The sequence below is a fragment of the Egretta garzetta genome, unplaced genomic scaffold (assembly GCF_000687185.1).
Source record: "Egretta garzetta isolate BGI_Z169 unplaced genomic scaffold, ASM68718v1 scaffold440, whole genome shotgun sequence".
Classification (NCBI taxonomy): Eukaryota; Metazoa; Chordata; class Aves; order Pelecaniformes; family Ardeidae; genus Egretta; species Egretta garzetta.
In genome coordinates, this window is record NW_009258293.1 from 852,317 (window position 1) to 866,271 (window position 13,955).

General features: G+C 41.1%; 1 protein-coding gene across 1 annotated transcript in view; it reads right to left on the reverse strand.

The window, feature by feature from the left end:
- The window catches only part of RALGAPB (Ral GTPase activating protein non-catalytic subunit beta), a 64,903-nt gene that overhangs the window by 21,163 nt on the left and 29,785 nt on the right, over nt 1–13,955 (reverse strand). The window contains exons 11-19 of the mRNA XM_035893423.1: nt 13,148–13,315; nt 12,014–12,128; nt 11,614–11,761; nt 10,316–10,380; nt 9,989–10,121; nt 8,428–8,549; nt 5,758–5,940; nt 3,560–3,711; nt 1,687–1,874 (exon numbers count right to left, since the gene is read on the reverse strand). Coding sequence (XP_035749316.1) covers nt 1,687–1,874; nt 3,560–3,711; nt 5,758–5,940; nt 8,428–8,549; nt 9,989–10,121; nt 10,316–10,380; nt 11,614–11,761; nt 12,014–12,128; nt 13,148–13,315 — 1,274 coding nt within the window. The remainder of the gene's footprint in view (nt 1–1,686; nt 1,875–3,559; nt 3,712–5,757; nt 5,941–8,427; nt 8,550–9,988; nt 10,122–10,315; nt 10,381–11,613; nt 11,762–12,013; nt 12,129–13,147; nt 13,316–13,955) is intronic.

Below are 13,955 nucleotides of genomic sequence, written 5' to 3' on the forward strand. Positions count from 1 at the left end.
GCAGGGGAAGATTCCAACTTCACAGCGTGGAAAATTTTTCACCATGATGAACAGGGACACAGAGAAGTTATCCTCGCAGGTTTTCAAGACCTACTTGGACAATGTCAGGTTGCATTGTCCTGGTTTGAATTCAGTATTGACCTTGTTTAGAGCAGGAGGTTAGACTGCAGATTGCCAAGATGCCTTTCAACTTGCACAGTGATGGCTTTAACATCGCAGGGATTTCGGTCTTCCTTCGAGACTTAGAAGGCCACCTTAGAAGAGGAATTATCATACCTCTATGGCTTTTCTTTTTAAAGTTACTTATATTTAGCTTTTGTGCACACAAACCACAAATTGACACCATCAGGTAACTAGCAGATATCTATTCCTTCCCCAATATTTCATAGGAAGTACAAAGGGCAGCACAGGTACATAAGCACACATCTAGACAAACCCAACCAGCTCCCCACAATCATCCTCTTCAGTGATCTGCCTCAAAAGCAATCCGACATCCTTGTGCATTACTGCAATTCGTCTTGTATTTCAAAGGGGATTTGTAAGCAAATTATGCACAGTAAGAAAAGATAATCTAATTTGAGATTCTAATAGCTTTACAGGATTCCTTAGTAATGCAGTTAGCAGAGGCAGAGCAAGGATGAGAATTGCTCAGCCATTCTAGCGTGCTCTGATCCATTCTTCCATCCTAGTGAGGAACACGCTTGCTCAAACACAGACTGTGGGTGGACGTGCGGCAATGGCTCCCAGCATCAGCACTTCCATTTAGTGATTCTCAATGAGGTTGGAGCACTTTGGACCACAACTCAAAGTAACAACTTCTCTTAGCTAGCTCGTGAAATTACGTGCAATCTGTTTCCAAGACTAGTATCTGGACTCCATCCTGCCCACAGACAAGGAAAATGTATCTGTGGCAGATCAGCAGATCTAATATACATTAGTCTTAAACTGAGGTAGCTTATAAGAGAATTTTCATCTATTCTGTTAGGTAATACCATGATACATGAAGACTTACAGGGGGATCAGTTATTCAGTTCAAAGCATCATGTAATTTAGTACTGGATTTTTTTAATATAAATTCTTGTTGGTCAAAGTACATGAGGCTGAGATGAGTTTGATTCAGCTGTGAAAGCCAATACCTTGTGATAGGTCTCCTTTACAGTAGGTGTCATTGACATAACAGGATGGTACATGGGAGAGGTGTAACGGCTCCTAAGCAACTAAAACCATTTGAGCTGAAAACACCCACGGAAACATTTAGTAACAGGAGACCTAAAGCAATCAAAAGCAACCATGCAAGCATAAAGGTGCCACATCAACAATTTGTTGAGCACTTATCCCTATCAAGCCTCCTATACTCTTTATGTTTTCATTCTTTTATGAACAAGGATGTTTTCAAAACATAATGCTGTTGCTTTTGTCCCTCTGCAGTAATTTAGACAGCAGTCAGCTGCAGTTATCTGATCTAACTAGGTGAAACACAGAGACAACCGCACAAACAGTTTGGATGGCTCGTACGCATTTAACTATCAGTGGCATTAAAGTTATTCCCACTATTTCATCCCAGAACACCACTCCACTCAATCACACACCCACAGAACAGGTAAGCCAAGAGACACACTTGATGAAACACCTTTGCTTTGCGGCTCCATACAGAGAGCAAGAAGGAAATGGGGACTATGAGCTTACTCTGTTCATTCCCCAGAGGCTGCTCCAACATAGCCAGGATGACGCTATTATCCAAAACGAAGTAACGGAAGCTATGCTTGTTTATGGTAGGTAGACGAGAATATTTAATTAACGTGGTTTCATTCACCAAGCTGCAAGGAGAAGCAGGGCCACTGGGAGAAGGAAACGCTCCAAGTAACTGCATAATACTGCAAGTGAGAAAAAAGTTAAGAGTTATGACAGATTAAGACAACGAACTGTTCCACCTAAGCACAGACTTCCACTCATTCTTCACTTGTATCTTGACATAGCAGTTACACTGTCAGGGCAAGCCTGCCCTCTCCCACCACCTTGTTTTAAAACAGAACCAGTAACTTCAGAAAAACATACACAAAACCCCACAAAGAAGAGTACTATGCCTATGGAATGAGTTTCTTTATAACATAGGTTATAAAAATATTAAGATATGCTTTAAAGCACAAAAATCTGTACCCTTCCACAGCTTTTTTTTTTACGTTCATCCTTATAAGATTATGGATGACTGGAGATAATCATCCGTAATTTAGCCCACTCTTATATCAAGCAAGGCAGACATGGTAGATGCACTAGTTAAATTGTCTTTGCTTTCTTCAAGTACAGATTACATTAACTTAAAACCCTTTAAGAAAGACCCAGGCTCACACAAGCATGACTAGCATGGATGGTAACCTTCCCTGGGAGAAAGCCTCCAGGCGTGGTCCAACAGCACGTACCTCCCTGGAGCCACAGCCCTGGGAAGCTCCCAGAAGTACCGATTTAAAGCATCTGAAGCTGTACAGGACCTACCGAACACTGTTAGAAACTGAAAACGTCTATGGCAGGAACCAATAATGAGAGCTGTCCAGTGTCAGACTGAAGATCAGATGCTCTAACTCAGGGCTTTACTCTTAACACCACCACTCAATACCAAAAGTAAGTTTTATCAAAGTCCTCCCCACACGCTTTTCCACTCTGAAAACAGATAGTTTCACATCTCTAAATGAAGAGAGACACTTCCAGTCAACAATGAAGGTTTGTCCACAAGTTCCAATGAATAGTTGTTTTTACCTTGGAAATTACACAGTTGTTTTTACTGTCAGTAAAATTTACAACAATTTTACTGCAAAGCAGAGCAAAGAAGAAAGCCGCCATTGCCTTTTGCAAAACATGTTTATCCTACTCATCCTCAATCTGTCCCATCTACCATCCTGCTGTTCATCCAGTAAACCAGTGCTTTTCAACTTCTCCAGAGCAAATCTCAGTTTTCCTCTCCACGCTTCCCCTCCCCAACCCACATGTTATCTGTTACTGCATTTCCAGCAAAACCTCTCAAATATATTAAGCCAGCCCAATGGTGTGGGCAGAACGACATCCCATCCTGCACGGGCTTACATCTGCTGCATGTGCCATTCCTTGCTGCGCTATACAAGAGACAGCATCTATCAGTTTCCCAATCAGCCTGGGGATGGCTTATCTTGTCAGGTGGAGGACAAGGAGAAAGGGGAACGGAAAGATAGGATCACTACGTCAAGCGGGAGAGAGTGGGAACTGCTGTCCGCAGAGAGGACTGGCTGAGAACAGAATGCCAGGGGCTGCAGGAGGGCTTGGGTTTTGCTCCCAAAGAAGAGGACAGGCAGGAGGGGAAGGAGCAATCACAGGGATCTTTTTTCTGTTGAACACCTGTAGTGGGAGGGGGAAGACAGCTAAGGCAGAGCACAGGACAACCCTGCCCAAAGGGCAAAACTGGGGGAGCTTCTGGCTGACTTTGCAAATGGTGCTCTTGCTACATCAGAGATCTCGCCAGCTGGGAACTCCTCATTAAAACACTCAGACAAGGCAATGCTAAACAGCAAACAGGGTCTAACAAATTACATACCACGTTAGTGTAGCTTCAGCAGCATCCTTCACTCTCATGGATGCAGGGTTTGGCTCCTTATCTCCTTTGTACTTGACCTCTTGTTCACTGTTTTTGGATTTACTTCCTGAAATGCCCAGCTCCACAATCTCCAGTACCTCTTTTAAACAATCCTAAAACACAAGAGGAACCACCTTAAAGCAGAAGCACTCTGATAAATGCCTCCAAGACCTCAGTGAAAGAGTGATATACCATCAATTAAAATAAAGTACTGCTGGTAATATGAGCTCAGAAATAAAGGCAGAAGATTATTTTAACAGACAGACTCTATAGGAATGGTATTTTCTCCATTTATAGAAGTCTGCTTATGTCTACTCTAATGGTAGAAAGTGCTCTGTAAGAGTATGTACACACAATGTATTCCATTACCTATGTACAAAATTGCCAAGAGGACTATTAAGAGTGCAACTGAAAAATGTAAACACATTTAAAGAGGTAATAAATGCATTGCTGAGACTCTCTGCAGAACTTTTAATTAAGTTCTAAGCACATTAAGAATGAACTCACCTGGAAAATTGCAAGAAATCCCTTCCTGAACCTTTCGATTGCCAACAGCTTTCGTAAGTAAAATATATCATGGTATCTAATTCATGAAGAGAACATTAAAAATATTCTCTAAGTACAGAGCAAAGCTTCATCAAATCTACTACAGGAGAGGCCAACACTCAGCAGAACCACATGTTTGACTCACAAGTGTTGCTCATCACAAAATAATTTGCTGGAAATACTTGGATTGCCTCAACAAAGGTTCAAGTTTCATGGCTTGAGTTATAGCATAACAAGGAAAGTGTTCTCACAAATAAACAACTGGCTAAAACCTGAACACAAGTGAGTGGTCAGCTTTTACCACTAGAGACCAGGAAAGGTTCTATGCCTTCAGCCTGTGCCCTTCCTTATATTCATAACTGATGTAGAAAAAGAGATTAAGAGGAAGGCTGAAGTTTTCTGACACAGCAAAATTAGTTAAGTGTTGAGATGCAAAGACTGGCCATGAAGAATTACAGAAGTTTACAGTGTTGCCCGGTAAAATAGCAGGCAAAATTCAAAGCAAATATAAGGTGAGGCACCTGGAAAATTGCAATTCTAATACTTGCAAATGCAATGAAAGGTCCCCATCTGACTATCGTGACTCAGGAACAAGTTACTGGGTGTCCAGTATTTACTGCACACAGTATGTAACATTAATTATTTCTGCATATCAAGATAAAGTTAAAACAAGAACCTAATGAAAGGAAACAATGCATTATGCAACTGAATGAAGCTATGCTGTGCCACATCCAGGGGAACTATCCTGTCCTTGTCACCTACTGCCATGCCAGTATACCGGAGTGCATCCAGAAAGCATCTTTATTTAAAGCCCTGCTTGTGGGTTTAAAATTTTCATTGATTTTATAATTTTACATATGCTATAGAATATATAAACAAAATATACAAAAATATGTTCTATATAAAACTGCATTAAAGTATTATAATACATGTTAATATACATTATATATACAAATACAGAGGAATCACCAAGCTGTCTCTGCAAAGAGACCAACAATGGAAATATGCAATTTTTATTTATTTATTTTTTTAACAGCAGAACAGAATGCTGTTGGAAATGCACGTCTTTCATTTCCTGCTCTTTTAAAGCTTCCCAAGCAAATTCCATCTCAGATTAAGACTTGCTCAGTTTCTAGAAAACTGGTTTCTTGGTGAAACAATCTCTGATTATCAAAACATTAGCATCAAAGAAGTTCTGTGAAGTCTAGAAGATGCTTTAGTCAGGGTGAGAGCTCAGAAACGAGAAGAGACCTAGCTTTTAGTGAAGTTTATCTGCAGCAGGTATGTTATGCGTACACCATCAATTCCCCTTTTTCTGTTTTCAGTTTCTGTTTTTTCAGGTTTTTTTTTTCTTCTTTTTCCATTTTCCAAAGCAAGAAGAAAGATCAAGACATTCTTAGAAATATGAAAGGCAATTTTAAAGCCAAAAACATTCTTGATGAATCAAGAGCAGAAATCAAAATTCAAAACTATTTTGCAAGGAAGCTAGCTTTGAAATTCCTAATATACTTTTGAAAATTAAGAAAACCACATTAAATTATCAGGAACAGAGAGGTTGGGCATGAAAGGCATTGCAATTTGGAGTGCTCAAAATATATAGACCAGAGACCTACCTTCTCATCCAGCATGTCGGGGTGCTCTGTGAGCCAGACACAGAGGCACTGGAAAGCTGCAACTATCATGGAGTGGAGGTCGCGGGAGTGGAGCGGGGCTGGGCGGCTGCACTGGTACACTATGTAGCCGCACACTGAACTAATAGCTCTCTTCCGGTCAGAGGAATCAACCACCACCTTCACCTGCATAAAGCAAGAAGGAGAGGATGAGAACTCCTCGACAAAAGTCTTTCGGAGAAGAAACAGATTTTAAAAGCATTTTTAAATGCAATTTTAAGAAACAGGAATAAACAGCTGGCTCTTTCACAGCTACAGCTTAAAAGCTGTGGCTAAAAATGTTTAACACTGATGGACATTGAAGCTTAAAGGAAAGAAACACTGCATTGAGGTGCCACCACACTGCAGGCTTGGTATCCGCCAGCAAGAGTGGTACCTATATAGTTTGATAAGAAACTAATTGCAAGCTGAATAAATTAGCATTTGGAACTCATTTTCAGCAAATACATCTCTCCTTCAGCTATAGCAACCCATTCTGTACCTCAGAGAGCCAACCCACTGCCAAGCCTCCCTTCCACAGGGCTTCGTTCCTCACATAACTTTCCACTGAGCATATTTTGTCAGCACAGTAACTTTCATCAGTGAAAAGGGGGCAGAAAACTCACCCTCAGACAAGCAGATTGGCAAAAAAACCTGCCATAACCCCTCTCCCAAAACTAATTTCAAAAACCCTTCAGCTTCTCTCCCAGCTCAGGTCCTTCAGGGAGCAAGGCTCCAGATGGGAGGGTTGGTGAGAAGGCATATACACCCAATACACTGAGGAACGAGGAACTAAAGAACAGAATTTCTATTCCCTTTTCTTCCCAACCCGTGATTTGGCACAGGAACAGTCAGTTAAAGCTGGATTTTTCTACTCTGTAGCATCTGACCACACCATATAAAGCTTCACTCATTACGGAGCACCCTTATCCAAGCAGGAAGGTGGATGGTCTTGCTGGTAACACCAGCAGCAGCTATACTCCACACAGCAGGGGGGTGACAACTCAGAGCCCTAGGACGAAGGCAGCATCTCTCTCAGAAGAGCAATATCTACAGCAAATAGAGTCCCCTCAAGACAAGCTTATGAAAAGCAGGTTGGTAAACCAGCACTCTTGCAGGAAACAGGTTTTTTGAATTTACCAAGTCCCAGTAATATCCTGGTGCTGAACAGCCACAAGACAGGGATACCTCTAAACCCAAGAAGGGCTTTAGGGAACTGTCACCTCCAAAGGCACATGCAGAACTGGCTCTCCAATCTCCAGTCCTGCAGTAAAATCTTTTTCTGTCCTCTTTGTTACGAAGGGGAAAGATATCCAAGATACCCCAGAGGAAGAATTACTTCAGTTCCATGAGAATTATACAAAGACTACAATGTTTAATATTAACCTGAGTAGACATTTGAAAAGAGAATATTTTTAAAAACCACCAACCCACAAAACAAACCACACCAACCCTGGCTTAACCACACAAGCTGCAGGAGCCCCTGGTACTGTATGATGCTCTGTAAGACCCAATATCCATACAATAATTCATTGCAGAACACTTTCAAATGCATCCTTCAGCTCACGCTGCTGCAGGAACAAAAGAAGCACCCAGTCCAACATGGCTCAATGCTGACTCCACGCCCTAAAAAACTGCCTGAGACACATGTATTTCAGAGAGACCTGTTGAGCTCCCGGGGGAAATGCTGAACTGTCATGCCAGGTCATCATGGCTGCTATAAATAAACTGGACTAGTGTCTAACAAGCGTCATGAAGTCCAGCTTGGGGACAAGAGCCCTCAAGCAGAAAAGGGCATGTTACTTCTCAAGAAAAAAGCTGCTCCCCTCCCCGCCCCCCGGTAGCTTTAGTTCAGTTATCTGCTGTTGAATCAAGGAACTGTGTGCAGATCAAGCTCTGAAGAAGGTGACGCCTTCATATTACGTTATCATTCTCTAAGCTCAGAAGACTATTTCCAAGATGAGATGGAAGGGGAAAACACACAATTAGGTTATTTCATACCCTGGCATATTTGCAATCTGCCAACTAACAGCAACAAAACTCTTGTTCCCAAGTCTGGATACACAGTGAACAGACAGACCGGCCACCCAACCAAGCAAACCAATGACAAATGGTTCACAGTGGGATTGAAAACTAGTGGCCCAAGCCCCTATGCTGCCACTGGAAGCTTAGTGGCAAGTTTTTCCTCAACTGTGCAACCTAATATGGCAGGTGCGTCCCCTGCAGTGTGTGTGTGTGGGAACAAACAAACAAACAAAAAAAAAAAAAGAAAACCACCAAAAAATCCAACCCTAAAACCATACACACATGGGAATCCACGAGGAAGGTCAGGAGCCATGCAGCTAGCTCAACAAAGCCAGCCAGAATGGTACAGTGGAGCCACGTGTATCTGAACAAGCCACCCCGAGCTTCACTTCCAGCCAACAGGCCTTTACAGGGCACACATTGTTTGAGCAACAGAGCACTGACATTTGGAGATGAAGTACAAAGGGAGTACTGTTTTCTCTCATGTCCAAACAGAACATTCACTAACAAACCTGGACACAGACATGTCTGGTGGCATGACTTTCATCCAAACAGGACTATAATTGCCCTCCGAGAAGAGGCCAGAGCACACAGAACTTCACTGCTCACCTTTGCCAGTCCGGACAGAAGCTCCAGTGCAGCCAGAGAGATGCTCATGTCCTGCCTCCACTGCGAGTTGAGTCTTTGGGTTACCAGGTGAATACTGCGTATCAGTAGCCCAGCAGCTGTATCTGTATTAAGAGCTAGGATATAACCCCAAAACCACATACCACAGGGAGGGAAAATAACTAAGCATTAGTGACAATAAGCAAAGCACAGCACAAGCCAAAGCAGCCACAATACACACATAAAATAAAATGATACACAACCCATAACCTAGAAATCAGGTTGGTCACTTTTGCCCAGGCTAACTCCCTTATATACACACCACCAGACGTTATACAAATACATTCAGACTAGCTTATCTCAATTTAAAATTTTTTTTAAAGGACATCTTAGCTAATCCCAGTAAAAAGAGATCATCTTGTTTTCAATTTTCTCGTTTGAAGCATCCAGCTTCAAATTCTCTTCATGAGTTTCATACACTCTTACCTTCTGTGCACAGGAAATAAAAAAATCCAATAAAATGAATATATTACAAAAATGTCTTTCAAGTTATGTCACAGTTTAAAGACTCAATAAGTCAAATATTTAAAAGACTTTTTTTAACCTTAAAGGGATATTTTTACAAGGACTTATCAATGAAAACCCATACAAATTAAACACACAATTCAAATGGTGTGCCCAAAAGTAGCACTTCAATAATTGCAAACACACAAATCCTCTAGGAAAAGCACCGAGATGTCTACATGAATCCCTAGAATATACCAAAATCTTTCCTACTGGTCTCCCTCCTCTCCTTAGTTATAGAACTAGAGGAAAAAAACATTTTTGGTTGGCAAGAACAGAGTTGTCAACCTAGGCTACACCATTAACAGAGGCGACCTGTTCCCACATTTATCTGGTCAACATCAGCTGAACTGAAGCAGACCAAAAGGAGCAAGCTGAATGCCAGGATCTTGACATTTGGCCAGCTCACCACACACAGGTTTAGCAGAACATGGATTTTATTACAAAGGTTCAAATATGCATGGTACAAGACATAGCAAACCAACATTAATTAAGAAATTATCTTGTTAAAACAAGTGACACATCACAAGCATTCTGCTTACTTGCTCTATACAAACAGGAGTCCCACAAATGGTCTTTAAACATAGATTAAGAAAAGGTGCTGCAAAAGTCAGGTAAGCATTTGGAATGCCACCAAAATGAATGACACAATTCATTCACACTTGGTGTACATTTATCCCATTATTGTTCATGAAAACTAAGTGTCCTGAAAACATATGCTGAAGTAAACCAGTTTGCAAACATCTTTTTCAAAAGATTTTACATTCTTATTTTAAAAATGTTCATAGAGTCCCTTAGTAGGATAAAAAAAAAAACAAACAATAACTGAAGGGCACATATGAGCACAGACTGGCAATAAACAAAGGGGCTATCCACCCTGGGTTCAAACACCCATGCATATTAATATATTAGCCAGAATTACGAACAGAAAAAACACGCAAAAACCCCATTGCCCTGGCACATAACGACAGAGATTTTTCCCCCAAAGAGCTATCCTTACCATAATCCCTCAGAAGGGCTTGTGCTGGTCTCTCACTGTCTGGTGTTGTGGGCTCTGTACTGCCTCCACTTGCAGTGCTAATGCCACTGTTAGTACGGCTGTGGCTTTTGAAGAGGTTATTTTCACCACCGTTCTGCAAATTGAAAGTCAGTTTTGAGCAATGAGAAGATTTTTCTGAGTAGAGTTCGCTATACCAGAGGACGCTCTCAGATGCAATGGAGGAAGATGTATGATCAAACCTCAAGATGCTGAGCACCTCACAACCGCAGACAGGATGAGTAACGCATTCTTTCTGAAGGGGTAACTTCACAAACAAAAACCACTTACCATTTCCATCTGACAGCCAATGGCTTCTAACAGCGCTGAATCTTGAACAATATTTAACATCGCACCTGAAGAATCAGATACAAGAAGGTAACTCAAGACCGCAGTAGAATATTCACTGCTAAAGTTTACAAAGAAGCACTGAAGGTCTAACGTACAGGATCGCATCCTGTTTTATAAAAAGTGCTATAAAACACAGGATTTGCTTCAGGCTTAGCCATTTGAAGCAGATGAAAGCTGAGATAAGAGTGTTTTCAGCTATTTTAAAAATGCTTTGAACACAGGTTTTTCAAATTCCTCAGTTCAGAAGGATTTTGGTTTCACAGAAGGGCTGGAATCTTTCCTTGTCTCCCATCATTTAAAAATTTAGCTTACATTTAAGGAGATCTACAGATTCTGTGAACAAAGTAACAGTATTTGTTAGACAGCCAAGAGCGCCAAGATGAGCTGCATAGTCCAAAGCCACTTCAAGGGTTATACAGTGCTGGCCTCAACTACATTCTTGCTCAGCACAGAGACGCTCCCTTCCCCAGTTTGGCCATTAGGAGCCAAAAGGCACCTGGTAACTGGCAAACAAAAACACGTTTTCAAGTCTCAACGAACTAGCAGTACAGACAGCAACCTGCTGGAAGGTAAAGTGAACAATGTCTGGTCCATTCAGCAACCCCTGAGACACCAGTGCACAGGACCACGCTTGTTCTCATACTGACCTGTGACCAGGGAAACAAACCCCCAAACCACCATAACACAAGGGGTTTCATTTTTATAAAGACATTTCTGCCCCTGCCCCACCAAAAAAAAGTAACAAGGCTAATATCTGCATCACTGATAATTTCTGCGTTTGTAGAGCAGGTTAAAAATTACTTTAATTTCAGCTTGGCTAAAATATAAACCCAGTTTCCTAAATCAAGAGGCCAGCATATAATCTGAGGTAGGATACATTGAAATTCTCTCTGCCTGGAAGTCATCCCCAGCCTCTCACTTTTTGTGCTTTGTTTTCCAACAGTGCCCAAAATACTGTATTGAAAAAGCTGAGGCTCTAAGTGCAGGGGTAGCCAACCCTACCACATCCAACCTAGCCAGCAGGTAGTCATCTCTTCCATCTTGGGAGAGAGAACCGCGCACAAGCATAACACACTTAAATTAAAATTGCCAATGCATTCAGGGTGCCTTTGGTCAAACAGCACGAACAACCTTTTTCCTTACAAAGCAGCACATGACTAATAAACCATATTATTCCAAGGACCGATTAAGACAGACACTTCTGTAACACAGTTAATAAATAAAAAAGTTGAAATAACCTAGTATCATTTGAGTGTTGTTGGGATCTGTTTCCGTTTGCAAAGCTCCTATAAGGATATTCACAAGCCTCAGCTTCAAGGAAAGGAAGGTTATCGGCTTATCATACGTTGAGCTGTCATCATTGCTGAATTTCCCTTCCAGGACAACCTGAAGGAAAATACACTTATTTCAGTAACGATTAGAGATCACAGCAGCATAGCATTGGTTTCAAAAGTCAGCATCCACAGCACACATTGCTACTGACAACCTTAAACACAGTCTTACTGTTACACACTTGCTGCAAGAGTTTCAGTGCTGAACAGAACACCAAACGAAACCCACAAGTCATCCACATCCCACTCCAAAACAACCACGGAAACAAAAAACAGAAATGCAAGACACAGTGGTTACGTTCACTACCTCAGACTTTATGGTTCCAAAGTGATGAGGGAGAGGCAACAGAGACAGCAAGATGTTAATCGAAGCTCTTCTTAGCTCTGTGGGGTTTACATAGATTTTAAACTTTGAGAGTTCTCTGCAAATCAAAGCATCATATAGTTAATCAGCTTCTCACAGGAATTTGGAGCCAAGTTTAATTAAGTTAAAATTAAATACACAGCCACCCAGTGGTCTTAAGTAATTTGTAGTATACAATGCAGCTGTTTCTTTCTAGGCTCAGGTTTTTGGGTTTGTTTTTTTTTTTTTTTTTATACCCCACATAAAAGCAATGAGCTGGTGAAAGCATTATTCATATACTGCATGTTCAAAGCAGGAGGTTTTGGTCACGAGCCTCTACCGGCTGATTACAACTGAAAGCCACCCAGGATGATCAGAGATCCGCAGAATGTGCTCATGTGCACACTGCGTAGAACACAAGCTGCTCAGTGAATAGATCAACTTTTGTCAGGAGCCACCAGCAAATTTTTCTACTTATAAGACCTATCCAAAAGAAGCAGTGGCTCAGACTTAAGCCCACAAAGATAAATGGTATTTCATGTATAATTTCAAAATGAAATGCAGTACCAATACATAAAACATATGCTGGAGAAGGCATGCATGGAGTACTATTAAGTTCCTTAAACTACTTCGCAAAACATCCAGAAATCTATAAAGCTCTGAAAAGAGGCTTAAATGATCAATTTTTCGATTTAACGATGTGGAAGATTACTCTCTTAATGAATTCACTGCAGTAACAGCCATTAATGAACATCCTGTGAAATTTAACTTAAAAATCAGTAGGCTTTAAATGTATTTGAGCTAAATCACTCCTTTTCCCTATTCTTATAGATACTGCTTTCCATCAGTGAATATGTAGATAAGACAACTTGCATATTTCATTTAAAATAAACACTGCTATTTAAAGAAAATTTCATTTAATGAAATTAACAATTAGAGCTTATGAAGTGCTGCTATTATCACTATCAAATACAAACACAGCATGGGGCCCACATTACAGAATTCCTTCAGTGAAAACTACTCAGGAATGACGAAAACCCCAGAAGATAAACACGTCCTCACATTTCTAATGATATTTATATGGAAACAGCAATTTACCTGTCAGGTAAAATGGTTTCGAGAGCCGAAATGAAGTAAGGAACCACGACATCAATCCCCTTCAGGTCACAGCAGAACAAAGGAGGGGAATTTAAAATAACACTGGCAAGAACCGGGTGGCAAACGAAATCTGCTATCTGCAAACCCTGAATTAAAAGCATGTAAAATCTGACAAAGAAAGATAAGATTAAATTATTTGCACACAAAAAGCATCAGCATCCCACATGAACAAGAACGTGCAGCCACTATTTGACCTTTTCTATACAAAATAGAGTAAGTTCCAAAATCAGAGCTAGGACATGTTCATACGAGCATTCCCCCCAAGTTACTTTAGCACAGGCAAATGCAACTAACCAGCTTAACAAAACTCCCTCAAATCACATGTATTCCGTGTGAAAAGCCAGCGCAGCACAGTGTTACTGACCCCTCCAACTTGATGCAACACACGAACCGGGAGCTGTGCAGATACAGCCCAGGCGTTTACTAAAAGCACTTGGAACATGTGCTCTCCTACTACCCCCTTCCCAATGTAAGGATGGGAGTGAGACCTCCATTTTAACCCGTCAACACGAGAAAAATACTGTGAAATCTTTCAGGGAGGAACGGGACAGGACACACTCATCAGCAATTTGGAAAATGAGGCCAAACGTATCCATCGTAACCAGCTCAAATGAAAAAGCAGAGGGGTAGGAACCCAGCTGACCATCACATGAAAGCAGTTTCTTTTGAAGTTTCTTGTTAGAGAATACTTGCACCCCCTTTATTTATTTATTTGGTTTTAAAAGGCTTGCAAACACAGAGGAATCTC